We start from the raw sequence: 18,814 nt of genomic DNA on the forward strand, positions 1-18,814 counted from the left end.
AAATAATATGCAGTTGGAAAACTTACTTAAAGAACCCATGGAGGGGAGGAGGGAAGTCTTAGGGTTCGAAAGAATCTTGTATATAATTCAAATATTTGGAAGAATATTATTTCTGTGAATGAACTTGTAAAATCATATATACAGGATCATATATATACAGGATAAATCATATATACAGGATCATATATATACAGAATCATATATATATATACAGGATAAATCATATATACAGGATCATATATCCTGCCAACCTAGCAGTTCGAAAGCATGTCAAAGTGCAAGTAGATAAATAGGTACCGCTCCGGCGAGAAGGTAAACGGCGTTTCCATGCGCTGCTCTGGTTCTCCAGAAGCGGCTTAGTCATGCTGGCCACATGACCCGGAAGCTGTACGCCGGCTCCCTCAGCCAATAAAGTGAGATGAGCGCCGCAACCCCAGAGTCAGTCACGACTAGACCTAATGGTCAGGGGTCCCTTTACCTTTATATATATATATTTGAGAGAAGAAATCCAGTACTGAAACATCCATTGAGGAATCATTCAGAGGCAAGTTAAGGGTCAGCCAATTGGTATTTTCCCCCAATAACACTATAATTTAACATGGAATTTCATCCTGTCTTCTAATAACAATATTCAACAGCTTCATGTGCAGCTGGTTTTGAGCACCTCAACACTTGGAGCTACTTTAAAGCTTCTAAAGTTCAGATAAATGGGTCTTCTAAATAGGAGTCTAAAAACACCTGGACTTTTTTCTTTAGCTCAGGCAAATCGAGAGTGACAGTGGCGCAGGGGGAGGGGACTTTGGTAGTGATAATAATCAACTTGGTGGCATGACTGTGGAGAGCTGGAATGGCCCTTGAGAGGAATCAGAATACTTTTTTCTGAGTTAAGATGCTAAACAAACAAACAAATCCATTACTTTGAAATAATATCATATTGCTCAGCATTATAGAAGCAAGGCATCTTCGTTTTACTGTCTTTTTTTATCATCCGTTGTGCCACTGTTAAAAAGCAATAGTTTTATAAGCTGTAGGAGCCAATCTGCTGTTGTCTGTCTGTATATTCCTGAAAACTTTACATGGTCTGACAGAGAAAATTGCCCTTTGCATTCACTGTTGGCAGAGGAAACAAGCTGAAAGTATGTCCAGTTCTTATAAAACACTGACAACCTCACAATGCACCAAGCAATAAAAAGAATAGATTTTCTATCCTCTGCTTAAAGTGGTAGAATAAAAGGGAGCTGGAATAAAAGGGGAAACTTTTTTAAGAGCCATGGATGCATCAGAGTTAAACTGGGTCACTCTGCAATGCAACGTAGATTTTTACCGCATATAAATTTAGCAGCTTTCTTTGGCATTAGGTGTGTGCCAGCAGCATGTTTCTGTTATCTCAAGTTCAGAGCAGGTCCATTGAGGTACTATGAAATTTGAGCCAGGTATCGTAAATTGTAGTAGTTAGAAGAGGAACTGTTGTCAATTATAAAAGACAGGTTGGTTGATGTTGCACCTAGAGTAATACCTGGGAAATGTTAACTGAATTTGAAATTGGAGAGATGCAAGTAGTTTTCCTGCTTGTTTTTCAAATGCATGACTGAGCACTCTCTCCTTAGATGCATGTTAAAAAATAAGAAAAGAAAAGAAAAGCTTGTGAAGGCAAGGGATTCAAGCATCTTTTTCTGGAAGGCTAATGAATATTAAGTTCTCTTTCAGGAGCTTCACAGATATGTATTTCCACGGGAAAATCAGGGATTTGTGTGCAGTTAGGAGCAAACTTTCACAAGAGATGTGTCGCTGCCTCTGAAAACAGAAGCCTCAGTCACATTCCTGCCTTCTCTCTTCCCTGCTAACAATACCTCACCATACTGTGTGCTTTGCTACCCTGCTTCACTTCCTTGGTTGCTGCTTGGGGAGAGGGGCTGTCCCACATATGTTTTTTACTAGTTATTTGAAATATACTCAGAGTCAAGAGTGGATTTCATGCTTTTTATTCAGCTCATAGTGGTGAGGAGGAATGGAAGTTTTCCCAAAATGTCTGCTTTATATACATTATTTACACAATGGGCCCCACGTGATTGGTTAATTCCGGGATTCTCCTGTAGGCCAATCAGGTTGCAGATTCACTTCCACCTGGAGCTGGATTGGGTGGCTTCTGTGGACCAATCAGGCTGCTGCATTCAGAATCCTATTGTTCTAGGACCAATCAGACTGCTGCATTTTGGATCCTATTCAACTCTGTACATAACATTATTGCAGAGGGGAGGAGGAGTTGTTTTGGGGTTGCTGCTGTCAAATTCATGCCATACATTTAAAGCACATGGCTTCCCCCCAGAGAATCCTGGGAACTGTATCTCCCACCTCACCCCAATTGCTAGCATAGGTGCCAACTCCTTGGGGCCCTGGAGCACCCACAAAATTCCCCATGAAGAGGCCAGGCACCCACAAATTTTGGTGCCAGGGCCATGCACACTGCATGGGTACCCATGGCCCCGGGCATCCAAGTCATGGGGCCAAGTTGGTACTCCTGACTCCTATCATAGTTCCCAGGATTCATGTGGTGAAGTCACATGCTTTTAATGTGCATTAGGTAAAGGTAAAGGGACCCCTGACCATTAGGTCCAGTCGTGACTGACTCTGGGGTTGCAGCACTCATCTCGCTTTATTGGCTGAGGGAGCCGGAGTACAGCTTCCGGGTCGTGTGGCCAGCATGACTAAGCCGCTTCTGGCGAACCAGAGCAGCACACGAAAACGCCATTTACCTTCCCGCAGGAGCGGTACCTATTTATCTACTTGCACTTTGATGTGCTTTCGAATTGCTAGGTTGGCAGGAGCAGGGACCGAGCAACAGGAGCTCACCCCGACCTTCTGATCAGCAAGTCCTAGGCTCTGTGGTTTAACCCACAGCGCCACCCTTAGATACGCTTTTAATATATGGTGTGGATCTGTATGCTGGCGGCTGCCTGTCCCACCTAGCATTTAGTGCCGGCCTGATGAGCGCTCCAGGAATTGTACTTGGAGAGATCTGATTTGACAACTAAATTCAGAGCGCTTACCTCAACAGTAAGTCATCAGCTGGTGACTAAATACACAAACACATGTTTTGACACAACCATACTACAGCTATTTTGCAGCCTCTGCTTTTAAGTGTGTGCTCCTTTTCATATTATTTCCTCATTCCCCTTCAGACTCCATTTGATACCAAAACGGGAATGTGGCGAATGTGCCAGTGTGGTGTACTGGTTTAGGTGTTGGACTAGGACCTGGGAGACCAGGGTTCAAATCCCTACTCAGGCATGGAGCTCACTGTGTGGTCTTGGGCCAGTTCCCTTCTCTCTCTTAGCCTAGCCTACCACACAAGCCTGGGGCGATGATAAAGTGAGAGCGGGAACCATAGATATCATCTTGAGTTCCTTAGAAGAGAGGTGGGATATAAATGCTATATTATTATTATTATTATTATTATTATTATTATTATTATTATTAATTTCAAACCCAAATGAATATTAACTCACCAAAAATTTGGAAAAAATACAGCAATCCTGTTCCAAAGCAGATCTTAACATGAATTTTCATGTGCAAGCTCACTGCTGAATTTTCTTTCTCAAAGGCAGGGTTCAGGTTGGTTTCTATGCTATTTAAAACTCCACAATTTTCCGCTTTGACTGAAACTGTGTTTCTTCAGAGCTTCCCATTCAGAATTGCTTCAGAGTCAAGTAGAAGCTCTTTATCTCATGATCTCTTGTTTGCAATTCAGCAGGATGCTGGCTTAATTACAGAATGTGATGGTGGCTGAGTTTACAGCCCACCAGATGGTTATGTCAGTTGTTAAAAGCGCAAGATCCCCACCCATCCATTGGAATGTTGTCACAGCTCTCCTACGCTGGATTGGCATTAGTTAAGATGGCTGCTTTGTTTAGCAGTGAATGAAGTTAAAGAAAGATGGTGAGGTTTGCTGCACTTTTGTAGATGCCAAATGTGTAACAATATGGAGGACACCATAGGTTGTGTGGTTTCAGCTCCCTTAGGAAAGCTGGAATTTAGATGAAGCTACTTGGAAAAAAATGCAACACTGAGGCAAGGTGTAAAATAAAGGTTAAAGGAATAGCCTGTATTGCCAGTACAATTTGCAAAAAGGTGGCTTCTTGTAAAGGACAAGGCAATTTATACCTGGTGCTGGACTTGCCGCACTAGACATCCTATTCCCTTTTAAAATGTGTTGTTTTTATTTTGATTATGTATTTTATGGTTTTATATTCTGATTTTATTCTGTGAACCACCTTGAGACCTGTGGGTGTAGGGTGGTATATAAATTCAATAAATAAATAAAATAATAGAAAAGTGAAAATTAAATCACGTGCACAAGTGGAAGCATGAAATCTGAAAACATAGCACTGTAGGAAGTCCTGCATGTCCTCTTGTGGGAAGACCTTTCGCCTACTACTCATGGTTGTTAACTCCCTGCTTTTTCTGCATTGTTTCTCTTCTCCTGCTTCCTAGATTTGATGCTGGCTTTTTCTTTGTTAGCATGAAAGTCAAAACCTGCTCAGATATTGCATGATGGGCTATAATTTAATATGGTATTTAACCTTTTAAATGTGCTTATCCTTTTCTCTTTTTTTTTGTCTACCGCTAAGTCATTTCACAGTTGAGTTGCAGTAGTCAGCAAATGAACCCATTCACAATATCCACATGGATATCACTGAAATAAAACCAGCTATGAATATCAACCAGTTACTTCTTCTTCTGCCTTCATAAAACCTTCTATATTGGGGTGATGTACAGGGATGCAAGATTTAGGCTGGGTTCTCTGCACGGTGTTGTGACTCTTGTCTATTTCTCGACTACTCCCCATGCTTGTCGAGACAGTAAGCTCTTCTGTGCAATGCCTTTTTTATTATAAGTGCTCTCATATTTGCATAGATGGCATTATGTCAACATTATACACAAAAGTGTATATAAAAACTCACCTCTGGGATCCCCACTCTTGTATGCTAACAGTGCAATCCTACATATTTCTGTTCAGAAGTAAATCTTGCTGAGTGCAATAGGACTTAACTTTTAAGTGGGTATAGCTTTGCAGCCTTGGAAAACTAAAACCAAAGCAGGGCTGTGCATTAGTAGGTGGCTTAGTGTCCAGGGACTCTCACTGAATTCTATGCAGCAAAACAAATAGGCTGCAAATGGCAACAATATTGGGAGATAAATTGGGTTCATTGGGTACAGATTTAGCTCACATTCCAATAAAATTATTGGGAACACATCCTTTAATTTTTTTAATCCTTTAATTTTGCTTCCAGGGCATTTTGAGATGTATTTTCAACAAACATGGAAAGTGCTGTGCCAAACAGCTAGAAACTATTTTTAAAAAAGAAAAGAAAATTAATGCAGCTCTTGGATCACCTTGCAAAACTGTAGGTAGTTGACCAGTGTTCTGGAGGTACATGCATTAGACTTATTGCAGAAGTCTAATGCATGTACCTCCATCCTCATCCATGCACTGGTGTGGACGGTGCAAACCAGGGATACTGGCTCCAAATTGTGGCACAGCCATAATTCTCTCTCACTGTTCATTTTTGCATTGAGATGGAGAAATGAACTTGCTTGGAAAAAATATGGGTTTGTTTCCACTGATAATAGTATAAGGTCAGTGGCAGAGAAAGAGAGAGACAGATTAAGAGTGAATCAAATAATGAAATCCAAACTTCAATTCTGTTCCAATTTAAGCTGTAAAAAAATTCACCAGTTGGAGACTATCCTCAAGATTGTATATATAGGAAATCCAGCAAGAGAAATGTATGCAATTTGGCCTTTTACATATAGTCATATTGAAGATGTGTGCATGTACATGAAAGCTTATACCCAGAACAAACTTGGTCTCTAATTTTTGGGACAATTTTAATTTTTTTATTTATTTATTTCAACCGCGTCAGACCAACACAGCTACCTACCTGTACCTTGGAAATATTTTATACTGAAAGGCGAGGTATGAGTCAATAATAAAAGCAAATATTCTTTTACATTTTCTTTATTTATATTTTTTTTTAGTTTAAGAATTACACACTAGCCAACATTATTATATATTTACATGCTGAAACTGGCTGTAGTAAGTTTAGATTCAAGAAAATATCTCTTATGTGCTACTCAATTTACAATCATCATTTGACTACCTCCATGATCCCAGAGGTTAGCAGTCCTTTTGAGAAAAACATGAAAATCTGATGCAATGATATCCACTAGTATTTTGCATTTTCTAGCCATTGGAAAATGTGCATTATGTGCATATTAGAAAGGCTACAAGGTCATTAGTAAGGCTGATGATTACTACATTATGAAGTAAATAGTACTAAGTAAAAAAAGAGAGAGAGAGAGAGAGAGAGAGAGAGAGAGAGAGAAGAACGGTGCAAAGACAGTACTAACAGAACCATTTAAACACCCATGCAAATTAAAATGTGAAAACTCAAAACATAGTCAACTTGATAGAATTTTTGGATGTTTTAAATGCCCGTGTTAACTAACTCAAACTGTACAATGAACCTTAAATATATTTTCGGGTGAAATTTTCTATAAATGGCATTAACAATGAAAACATATAAAATGCTGATAAACTTGAATTAGATAACTTTGAGAGATGTGTGAAGCATTAAGAAAATAATTTAAACAAACTCTCCAACTAATATCGAACTGCAGCTAAGGTTGCCACCATTTCAAAATAATAGTAATAACAAATTCATCATCAGAGCACTTACAGAAATAATTTGACACATAAGGTATGTGTTGTATATAACCTGCAAAGATAATGAATTCCAATATATCAATTAATTAAAATGGATAGAGATGCTATCTGTATAAGCTAAAATATGGTAGTGATTAATTAACATTCCATTTATTCCTCAAAAATTCAGACAAATGTTTCCTAGTGCATTTTGTTAAACTTTACCTTTGGTGTTAAGCAGTGTCTTGATAGTGTTCCCTTTAAATAAATTTCTAAAGTAAAGATTCTTTGGCATGGGGGGGGGGGGCTGGAGTAGGGCTAGGTTGGTAAGGAAGAGACTACTATACACTGACAAATATGCCTTTCTGAAGACATTTACCTTCATGAAACAATGTCTAGAGGCCTGACCTTCATTTATACTCAAGGGGAATGATGCAAAGAGCATGTGGGGTTCTGATATGCACATGGAACTCTAAATGTGCACGACCCTGCTTTGGTGTTTGGTACGGAGGCACCAGGCCCATGGTAAAATCATTGGTAGAGGACGATCACACAGGCACAGTTCTTCTGTTCTAAGTCCACTTACTATAGCATGCACTGTCCATCTGCATTGCCCATTGTGCAGACCGCTCGCCTTTTAATTCTTCCATAACTGGAAACATGAGCTTTGCTCCTCTGTCATGATGGCAAAAAGCCACTATGTTCTAAAAGGTAGAGAATTTTTAAAGGAGCCCATCATAACACACAGGTCAGGTCTCCTTTCTCTAGCCATAGGTATGCTCATTCAACTACATGATTTCATCTTGCCTGGGGTCTACTTTATAGCATGCTGATTAGCCCAAGGGTTAACTCAGAGCTGCCCATTAAAATGGAGTTGCACCAGCCCTATTCTCTCAAGATCATAGCTTTAGTGCAAGTGAACATCAAAGCATGTCTTTCTGTTGCCGTGTCTACAAAATTCCGCTATGGATCTCCAATCTTAGAAGGAGCACTGCGCCAGCAGTTACTGCCCAGTCTCTTTAGTGTTGAGAAAGCTGAAATATCAATCACTCAATATGTGCAGGTATTTACGAGATGCTAATGCAAATAGGGCATGCGCACATGTACATCAGAGCCACTGGATGGAGTCGCTAACTGAAAACTCTCAGTCGCTTGATTTCTCTCTGCATTATGTCAATGATCCAGCTAATGGTCTGTGCATTGACTGTTATAAAGTTGCACTTCCCACAGATTTGTGTGTTAAAATTCTTTTCTGGAATCCAAGTCTTATGCAAAAGGGTGTTTAAATTATTCTGCTAGAGAACTGCAAATATTGTACTTGGTTTTTTTTTTAAAAAAAATCACTGAACAATTACTGTTTCTATTGACTGCTCATTTACAGCTTATTTAAATATTTACATGATTTTAGGACACTAACCTAAACCATAAATAGAATCAGCTTTTTGCCTTACATTAAGTACAAATTAGAAGTTAAAAATGTTAAGAAATCTGATAATATTTACACATGTTCGGTTTTAATTATGATTGCTCACTTTGTATGTTCTATGTACAGATAGCAAAATGTTATGACCACTACTTTAAAAGTATTGTACCCTGGCCTTCCTTTTTGCTTTTTTCCATATAAATATTTCATATTTTTCCCGCTCCTTCTAGGTATTAGGACTTTTTTTTTTAAGTTACTAGTGGACAATGTTTTTATTTTAAAAAAAGAGAAGAAACAGGCAAGCAATGTGAGAGCTAGTCTACTTTGAGATGCTAGGAGGTACAGTACTATCATAATGTCAAACTCTGAAATGCTTCGTAAGAATCATATGCATTGATCTGCTGATATAGAAATGCCCAGTCACCCTGTATAGTAAGATTTTAATTACATTAATAATTTGCTTTCTCAAAAAAATATTCACATATCATTTGAATATAGAAAGAAAACTGTTATTAGCTTATTCCTTTAAAACACCTATGTAAGAGTCTAGCCCAAATCCAGACAACCACAAGAGCTACAGGAGGGAGGATGCCTGCCTGCATACCAAAAAAGAAAGAAAGAAAGGAAAGGAAAGATAGGGCTCAGCAGCACCGTCTTAGTCTCCGCCTGGATCATCCACCAGGAAGGCAAGAGCAGGCAGTGCTTGCTTTTGACTCTGTGAGCCCTCTTCTCCTTTCCCATAACTGACTGGCAGTATAAGCATCTCACCCCCTTCAGTACAGATCATCTCTTAAGTGGGGGGCAGGAGCATCAAGACAGAGTCCATGTGACCTTTTGCTTACTCCGCATTCCTGTTTCCTTCTCACTGTGTGGATGTGATATAAAGGGAGAAACCACGACCCCACAACTCTGCTGGGGTTACAAACAGTTTGATAGATCTTGGAATTTCACCTCCCTGCCCCCCCCCAATTCCTTTTGGCAACCTTCCTGCGCCTCAATAAAGCAGATCTGTGGGCAGAAACCCATTTCCATGTGGGTCGCTCTCACTGGATTAGGATGACTGTGTGCATATATCACGTATATTACACGCACACACACACAGAGGAATATATATACACATATTGGCATACATGTCTATATATTCGTTGTTTGCTTGGATAATGTTTAGTGTTTTTTTCCGTCTGCTTACATTAACTTTGCTAACTATGAAATTGGAACACAGTTTCAGGTTTGCTTTTTGTTTTTGTTTTTTAAAAAACATTATTTCATTTGCACTGTTAATGTACATATTACCTTAACTTAAATGGGATTTGTTCCCCAGATATATCTATACTGTATATCTATCTATATATGCACTTACTCTCATGTTCTCTATGCATTGTGCTTTTGTGTCTGGCAGATTCTAAGACCCACCCCACCCCCATATTAGAATATAAAAATTCTCAGATGTTTCCTTCAGTGCTATTATTCAAGACTTTTGATTCCCCCTGGGGATGATAACAGAAAATGTTCAGAATGACATTGCTTGGTTCTTTCTTCCCAGTCATTAAAACTGCAATAATATAGAAACATAACATTCCTTAGGCAAACACAAATATGCTGCATGATTCTTTTAGTTTGGAAAATGCATATTAGACTTACTAGTAGTCATATACAGAACATATTTACAGAGCACTGATTGCAAAGATATTGTTAAAACTGTGCCGTATTATATAGTAATTTTGCCATAAATTTCACAAAGATGAAGAGAAAACACCTTAATTGCTGGCTAGTATGCATCCTGAAACCTGAAAAGATGATTATTATGTGGAAATATAGACCAAACAAAACTGTGAGAGAGTATATTTTAGCTCAATTCAAAGGTAACCATGTATTTAAGTTTGCTTTATGCAACGATATTATGGTCCCCCACTTTTTAAAAGCTCAATCTAGTCTGTACACCTGTACACAGTATTTAGAATTAATTAGCTCAGAAACAGGGTAGTCTGTCTATTCCTGGAAGCATCTTTTCCTTAATAACAAAAAGGACCTCATGGAGGTGATTGTTTACTTGCTTTGTTATCCCTGTGGGTAGAATTTCATCCTCTCATTGGCAAGGTCAGATAATATTATGGCTTGTACTATAAACTTCCAGATATCTTAAAGTGCAGTACTAGGAGCTGATTTTGTAGTTTTTTATTATAGCTGACCTGTTGAACCAATGTGAGAAAAAAAGGTATTTTCTTTGAAGGCCTATAGATCCCGTGCATTAATTACAAGGCCAATATTTTTCACACTCCTTAAACTTAATTTCTTAAAATAATAATGGGTGTTTGTACAAAGAAAATGAAAATCAGAAGAAACCATGAATACAGCATAGCTCAGCTGTCACAAAAGATGTCCTAAGCAAGGGTTGTCCGGTTGTGGATGACATCAAAAGGCAGATGATGCCCTGACTTGTGAAGTGTACTCAGCCCCAATGCACATGGAAAAACATGAGTCGCGTATTTTTTACAAATACATCATGATGTTCGAAATTCTCAACAATCATGTATGAACACTGGGTGCTCAGTTACCCCAATTTTAAATTTTTTTACAGAGGAAATGCTCAAACACTCATAGTGCTACTAAAAAGTCAGGTGGAGAAGATACACCAATAAATAAATAAACTCTGCAGAACTGACTGGAAGATTCAACAATACTTAGTGGATTTAACTTTTTGCCTTTATTTTGTCCCACTGTTTCAGGAACAAGGACCATATAATAGTATGAATTACTTGAAGAAAAACAGGGGCATTTCTATAGTTCATGATTTTGAGAAAAATAATTCAGCCTCTTCCACCAGAAGATGCTGGAGAATCCAGCTATTTAAATTAAATATTTTCTCCCCAGTACTCCCTTAAGTATTGCGTCTAAAAAGAAACACTTCTCAAACTGAATGCAATGGAACTGGGTGAGGAAAACAACCCAACTCTAAGTATTGCGTCTAAAAAGAAACACTTCTCAAACTGAATGCAATGGAACTGGGTGAGGAAAACAACCCAACTCTTATAAGTTTCTAAGCTGTCTGTCTTTTAAAATATATATTGTCTAAGCAGCAGACATGATTCTATTCCATCTATTTGATGTGGAAATGAGATACAAATCAAAACAGCAACTGAGAATCCGTAAGAGAGGTTTATACTAACAAGCAAACTGACACCAATTATTTGTATAGTCTTTACCTGTCCCTTACATTTGGAAACATTTGCCACTGTTTTCTCTCTTCCACAGGGAAGGACTGAGCACCGAGAGAAAGCCACCTATGAAGTCACTTGCTGGCCCACTTACATTTGGCACTTTACACTTTAGACATTATGCTTCATGGCACACTGTAGCACATAGTTGGGAATCTCTCAAACAACTCTAAGGGTCATTGTCACACAGCACGGTAACCACTGTGCTGCATTAACTCTTTGCAATTTATCTTCCAAATGAAATGCTTTCAAGTTTCATGAAAACTCCTCACTCACCCAAAACTTCCCTTCTCTACATCAGTAACATCATCTATTTGGGAAACCTCTGATACTCATTCTGCATGGTATGACAGTAGGCACTACTTAATTTCAAGTTAATGCATTTGACAGGTAACACAGGAAGATGGTTTGGATTGCAACTATAACACTTCTCTCCATCCAGGTAATGTTGTGTATGCTCCAGATGAGAAGAGAGGCATGAGATACATTGCTCTTTGAACTCAAACCTATTTTCTTGCTTCCTCTTTCTGTGCTTAAACTTATGAGTGCTAAAAGGAGGGTGGAAACAACAGAATGAGGAAGTTTCAAATTCTGCCTCCAAATATCAAATGCTATTATATATTTAAAGGTCATGTTGTATACATTTGTACTGTAACTTAAATATTTCACAATTTTGCAAAGAAAACCCAAACATTACAAAACAGATTATAGAGTGGGCCAGCAACTAAGGTGTTTTAAAATAACTTTTTGTCCTGAATAGGTTTTTTTTTGTTTTCCCTAAGTCCCACATTTGGCTGTACAACCGATTTTGAAGAGAAATCCAGTTCTTGATAGCTGTGTGGCTTTATTTTGTTTTAGTTCACATAGTAAAGCCAATAGACAATATTGAAGAAGGAGAAAACAACAGGGAAGAATATGCGTGACCATCGATCTATGGCATTTACATCAGTCAAGTCAGGGATGGTAATTTTCAACTGAGAAGCACGTCTCCTTAGCCGGCTTTTCTTTTGTGCCACGTGCCGTTCCAGCGCATTGCGGCCAAAGCTGTGTCTTGGTAAGCCAGCCTTCCGGTACTGAATACTTGAGGTATCATAGGCCAGCATAGTGCTTCTGGGGTCCCCAAGGCCTATAACAGCTTCAGAGGCAGCCATCTCATTTTTTATTTCAAGCGTGCTCAACAAAATGTTTTCATGTGGATCCATCTGGAAAACACAAGAGGTTGTCTTAGAGTGTGTAACGAAACGTCAGACTCAGCCAATCACCAAGCAGGCAAGACCCAAGAAGTCCAACTCAATGTTGGCCTACGGAAGTATGCAACTTAAAGTGGCATACATACATTTACTTGAAAGCACAGGCAAATACATTGTATGGCACTGTTAGTAGCCACATGTTTGTCTAGCAGATATCTCGGAAACTTGCGGCACTGCCACTATGCGTTAGCATGAAGTGCTGCACTTTGCTGGCCCAAAAGTTCTGTTCTGACAAGACTTCTCAGCATTTACAATTAGAATGAGCTCAAAAGAATGACGCAGCGATGAGATACATCAGGTATAACTTCTGCACTTCTGCAGTGTGAAATCCATTGGAACAATTTTGGAACTCTCATATCACTAGAGTTCAAAATGCATATTTTGATATAAAGATTAGATTCTGTGTTTAGAGAGAAAGCTGATGAGCTGTTTTACATCTGCGCTAGGACCTCTTTCAAGTTGCAGTGCCCAGGATAACAGTGTTCAATTCATCGTGGAACATCTCATCAGAACAGAAGGCTGGCCATGGCATTAGGCTGTACTTCAGAGGCAAGTCTAACCAGGCATTCATTTCAGAGTATAATCACATTAAATCTCAACACTGGTTTTGAAGTGTAATAAAAAATAATAATGCCATGTTGTTTCTGGCATTAACTGTACAAAAGGAAAGTAGCAGAGCTCTCTGTTACTCTGAGGTAAATCTTTCACTATCTGCAATTTTTTCCTCAAAAAAGTTGCCATTTTGCTTGGCAGGAGATAAGTACCAATCCTTAATTTTAATAGCTGTTATAAACCAGTTTTCTTATCAGACAATTACATTTAAATTGATGCTGAATATTATGTTAACACATTTTATAGCAATTCAGTAAATTCTTTACATTTTCATTTGAAAAGTGATGTGTTTTATTGGGCTGACTTCTAATGGTGGACAGATTCCATTTTCATTACATGAACATATGTATAAATAGTTCAGAATAAACTGCATTTTTCTACTCTTTCACTCTAGCAATTCCTTACATGATTGTGAACTCAAATGTGTCTGCAGGATTCTCGCCCCATTTCCCAGGTCCTCACTCACTTGCATTTCGGCAATAGTTCCACTTCAAAAGTGCAGGCCCTCTGTTAATTTCTGCTGCTAGAGGGCTTGGAAAATTTTAATTCTCGTTTGACAGTATGTATGAAAATTTTCTATGGAGAATATTTATGGCAAGGGTTTCTCAAACTTTGTTTCTTATCAAATCTTGCCTTCATTTTTTATTCTTCCAAGCATAAACTAAGGGAAAATGAAGACAACTAGATAGGTTTAGGTGGGATATATTACACACAAACAATGATATTCTGAAACCGCTAAAGAGAGCCACACATTTAAAGTAGTCTTCCACGACTGCCATTTGCTAGATCAGGAGCTGTGGGTAGGCATAAATCAAATGCACATCTGAGTTTGGATGCTGTATGTCAACACTGCATTACTTTCAAGGTCCATTTATTGATAAGAATTAATAAATAACATTGCCAGCATGTAAATTTGATTCACGTGCGTTTAGGGAGGAGGACATACTTTCAACCCCATCCCCATGGTTGCCTGTTCTTACTGCAATAATTGTCTGTGCTGCATGCTGTTTTCTGCAGAAAAATTCAAATGTGCACACAGCTACTTGAGTATACAGGTTATGTGTGATAGGCACACTACAGGTGAGTACGTGCTCACACATTTGCATTTGTCTGCTAACAACTACAGACAACAGGGACAGTACACATGAGTAATGAGTAGTTTGAAAACTGCAGCCAAAGTTTTACATATTTATAGGTTTATAGATTATCAGTGAGGAATTATTATTATTATTATTATTATTATTATTATTATTATTATTATATTTAACTGATTTAACTCATTAAATGTTTATCATGATATTATATCGAAAAGTTGTTTTAAATCAAGGATTCTGAAGTAAGCTGAGTATGTTAAATTTGAAGTTGTGCTGCTAAACCCATGTGGGACTTTGCTTCTTAATTTATGAACATTTAGGTTTCAACAGATCAAGGTGTAATTTAGTCAAAGTGATCCAATTTTGCTTCCCTATTAAAATCATGTGGAGTCGGGTATTGTTTGAAACCCCTTATAATTTCTTTTTGAATATCTGGAATGAAATTGTAATTCAAAATCTGTTCCACTGTCACAAAATATGCCTGTTGCATAGGATATGTCTGAGCTGGAAAACATTTAGGGTCTAGCCTGTAACAAAAGCAACTTAATTCTGATCAGAATGCCTGGAGTAGGTTCTCTACCACTTCCCATCGAAACAAACAGCACATTATTTCTGCAGTCCCATAACAAACATTTATGTATGTATAAGCATAGCCATTTCATTTTACAAGACATTATTACTACCCCGTCACTGAATTTTGAAGTCGGCCAGCCAATCCCAAACAGGAGTAAACAGGCAGGGGTGAATATTCCGGGGGACCCACAGTGGATAATTGCATATTTCAACATGTATTTCATGGCATCAAGCTTTATTAAAGAATTCACCATTTTGCAAACAGTAAATTCTTTATAAAGTTGTTTTTTAAAAAATCATTTTAAAGTGAAGGAAGTTAGTCTTGTGACACAAAAACTGCAAAACAAATACGGTATTTTCAATTACATCCAAGGTTAAAGAACAGGAGCACTGGTTAATCTGAACAGCTATACTGGGGGTGGTGGGTTGGTTGGATGGGGTGAGTCACACAAGCAGGGTAGCAAAGCTATTTTAAAGTTTCATTTTCCATTTCCAGTCAGAGTCCAGACCTCAGAAGTTAAGCCAGTCTTCAGCCTTCTACACACTTCAGGTAAAATGGAACTGTGCACTTGGCCAGAGATAAATTTGCTTGAATGTAAAATAGGGGTTGGTGTATTCTGACAAGGTCACTTTACAGAATATTGAGGGTATGAAACACTGAGAAAAAAAGTGCCTGGTAATAAATATAAATCAAATTCTCCAATGGCCAGCTTTGGAGTCTTCTATGGCTGCTGCGGAGATGCCATTAACGGTTGCTGCAATGTGAATAACTTGTCACACACCCAAAGAATTTAGGAGAAAAACAGCATATAAGCAATTTAGTATTACTCTTTTTTTCTTGTCAGATGTTTTTCTGCTGTTATCGGACTCCTTGTCGGATAACACCACAGTTTGAGAAGGCTGGAGGTCTCTACACCTTTTCCAAAGAGACATTGGAAATTACTACATAGCTGTAAATTAGTAATGGGTGAACCTCCCAATTGATTTACTGTATAGCAGTTAGAAAGTGATTGCACGTGTCTTTAAGCTTTTCCCCGTTGGAAATTGGTCTACCTTTCATTTCCGAAACAGGAAATGCACAAGGTTACGATAAAGGATAAAAGGATGAAAAGCAAATTGACCTCATTTTTGGATCTGAAGTGAAGTTTCAGGAAGGCAACTGAGAGCACCATTGCAATACAGCAGGTTCACCCATCCCTAATGAAAATGTATGCTTATAACTATATAGAAGCTTACAATACAACAGTGAAACACATTAATTCTGCAGGGCGCCTTTTATCCAGACGGATCCCAAAGCGCTTTACAGATTTTTAGAAAGCGACATCACTTCACCAACAAGTGCAATCACCTCTCAGGCGAAATGGGGTGGCTATCTAACATCGCCAAACAACGCATTGTATTTTAGTACAGGAAATGAAGAATGCTGTAGCCAATTAAAACTATGCAGTGGGTGGGTGAGTGGTGGGAATGGTTCAGAAGGTAGAAGACAACTTAGAATACAACCAAAACTTGGACAGGAGCCTGGCATTAAGATGCCAGTTCTTGCAAAAAGTGCCGTGGGATCTTTAATTGACCACTAATGGTCCAAGATCTCACTAGTAAGTCTCTAAGGATAGAATCATTATAAAACAATAAAATATACCTTTGTTGAATACATTTCTGGACAATGATATGTGCCAATTATTCTTCTGTCCTGTAAGTTAATAAAATCAAGACCGGTTTCCATAGAGAAAAGGCAGCTGTTAGCTTTCATTAAAAATTAATGTACTATAGGCTATTATCATAAACGATGCACTTTAATTAAAAGCACAGGGCAATCTGAGCCAACAATCAGCAGAAGTATATCCTTGGTTTAGAGGTGCTGTTGTTGTCTTGGCCCTGACATTGTAGACAACACAAATTTGTAATGGAAATGTATAGCCCCCGCACACACAAAAACCTGGTCATTTTTGACCAAGAAAGGAATGATGACATGTAAACATTAGTCAGGAGAGAGGGGAACAACATGGGGATTTAAAAGGTGGTAGGGGGAAGGAAGTCTGGATGCTGATGTGGTTCTTCAGCCACATAACGGGATTCTTGATAGGGCAAGACAGACTTTATGTATAAAAAAATTCCACAGGGCAGGGAAAATAGGTAAACATATGAAAGGGGGACAAGTAACAAAAATAGAAGATGAATGGTGCAAAACATTAATCTGAACATAATAATCATGGAGGTATCAAACAATCACTTTAAATGATAACATGATTAAGTGATAAAAATAGAATTCACTGTTGGGCCTAAAATCAGCTTGCAAAATGTAGACCACAGAGCATGGGACATTGCTGACCCTCCCAGCTCAAATAGCAGATAGACCTACATGGCAGGTGATTCCCAATATCTAGAAACTCCAAAATGATGGCTCTCTATAGGTGTTGACTCTTTAATATCAGCAGCACACAAATCTAACAAATTATTTAGGTGTAAAATAATTATACCTATATAATAAAGTGACAGTTTTTATTTAGTGGTTACATTAGTAGCTTTCTTGCTTTAAAAACCAGCTTTATTCTTGAGGTGCTTCTGTAGTGCACATTTATTATTTACTATCAAACATGCATCAAACTGACATAGTAAAGCATTTCAGCCCTTCAATTCCATTGCCTGCAAGCAACTCACTTTTAAAACATGGACAAACAAAGCTGTCAATACAGTCATACTTTTTTATTATTATCTCTGATTCTGAAATCAAATGGAACGAAGAAAACAATGTGTGAGAGCACTAATGCAACATTGTCAAAATTGGCCCAATTATTGGATGGATTGTCTCATCCATTCAGCATTTCACCCCTAACAAAGCCCTTCAGTACAAGATCTGACTGATCATTTCAAATCAGTATGTCTTCCTTACTGTCCTCTGCTCTACTCTTCTTTTCCATGTCCGCCCTTCCCTTTTCTCAATTTATTTAAGACTGCTCCTTCTGTCAAAACCTTCTGCTTTCCTTTCCCTGCTACCTTCTCAGTTCCTTTTCTTTACCTGTGCTATATACTCTTATTCTAAACCTACTGCACTAGGCCATTTAGCCTGTGCTGGACATGGATTGCTCAGTCAATGGCAGTCAGAGAACCTTAGGATCAAAGCAGCTCAGTCAAGGGCAGCAAATGACTCTTCTACAACAGTCAGTCCTTCCAGCTACTCTACAGCTATCACAATATACCGTAGATTATCGGGCCTCTAATCTTGTGCACTTGACCCATTTTAAGATTGAGAAATTTTCTGAGAAATTGTTTCATCGATGTGCAATTTACTATATAATTTTAACAACAACTGAAATAAAGCTGACTGAAATTAGATCTGCGTTTACAAATGTGCACCAATAGGTGTGTGTAATTGCAACCCACTATTTGCCCAAATGATACCACTGCTTCTGTCAAAGCATTATGCAGTTGCACTTTTCTATACTGTCTGAACTGCTACATTTAAACATTCTATTTGTGACAGCTGTATCAAAATGTATTCTCTATAAAAAGATCTTGAACAACAACAAAAAAGTGCTTTCTGAGAATTTTTCTGTCATGGCGAAAGCTAATTATTTAGCTCTCTGAAAGAATTGGAAGGCAGGCTTTCAGATTATGTAAGATAACTGATGTATCTTAAACAAGCAGAAGCTGGATACACACTGTCCTTGTGCAAATTAAAGATGGCATTCTGAGATTGTTGCTATGGACAGAGAGCTTTACACAGCTGACTTGACCTTTTTTCTGATGTCACCAGGAATAGCACTACAGACTGTATGGAGAAGCTACCTTGTGACCTTTTCTGTAAGAGGCCACAGGCAAAGTCTGTTGCCACCACTGCCTCACATTACCTTCAAAGCAAATTCTTACATAATGCTAATGGAGAGATGGAAAACAATGGCGTGTACACTGCTGGTTTATAGAAAATTCTTACACAACAG

The 18,814-nt window shown here is 38.3% G+C and overlaps 1 protein-coding gene across 7 annotated transcripts in view; it reads right to left on the minus strand.

The window, feature by feature from the left end:
• Nucleotides 1-11,604: 11,604 nt before the first annotated feature.
• Nucleotides 11,605-18,814, minus strand: part of GABRB2 (gamma-aminobutyric acid type A receptor subunit beta2) — a 104,827-nt gene continuing 97,617 nt past the window's right edge. For 5 of the 7 annotated variants that reach the window (XM_079964839.1, XM_079964837.1, XM_079964842.1 and 2 more), the window contains 2 exons: nucleotides 16,516-16,566; nucleotides 11,605-12,546 (listed from right to left, as the gene is read on the minus strand). In XM_079964839.1, the coding sequence (XP_079820965.1) occupies nucleotides 12,199-12,546; nucleotides 16,516-16,566 (399 nt within the window). In that variant the 3' untranslated portion in view covers nucleotides 11,605-12,198. The remainder of the gene's footprint in view (nucleotides 12,547-16,515; nucleotides 16,567-18,814) is intronic. The other 2 variants (XM_079964841.1, XM_079964843.1) reach the window with 1 other exon arrangement.

Source organism: Podarcis cretensis, assembly GCF_951804945.1.
Source record: "Podarcis cretensis genome assembly, chromosome: 2".
Lineage (NCBI taxonomy): Eukaryota > Metazoa > Chordata > Lepidosauria > Squamata > Lacertidae > Podarcis > Podarcis cretensis.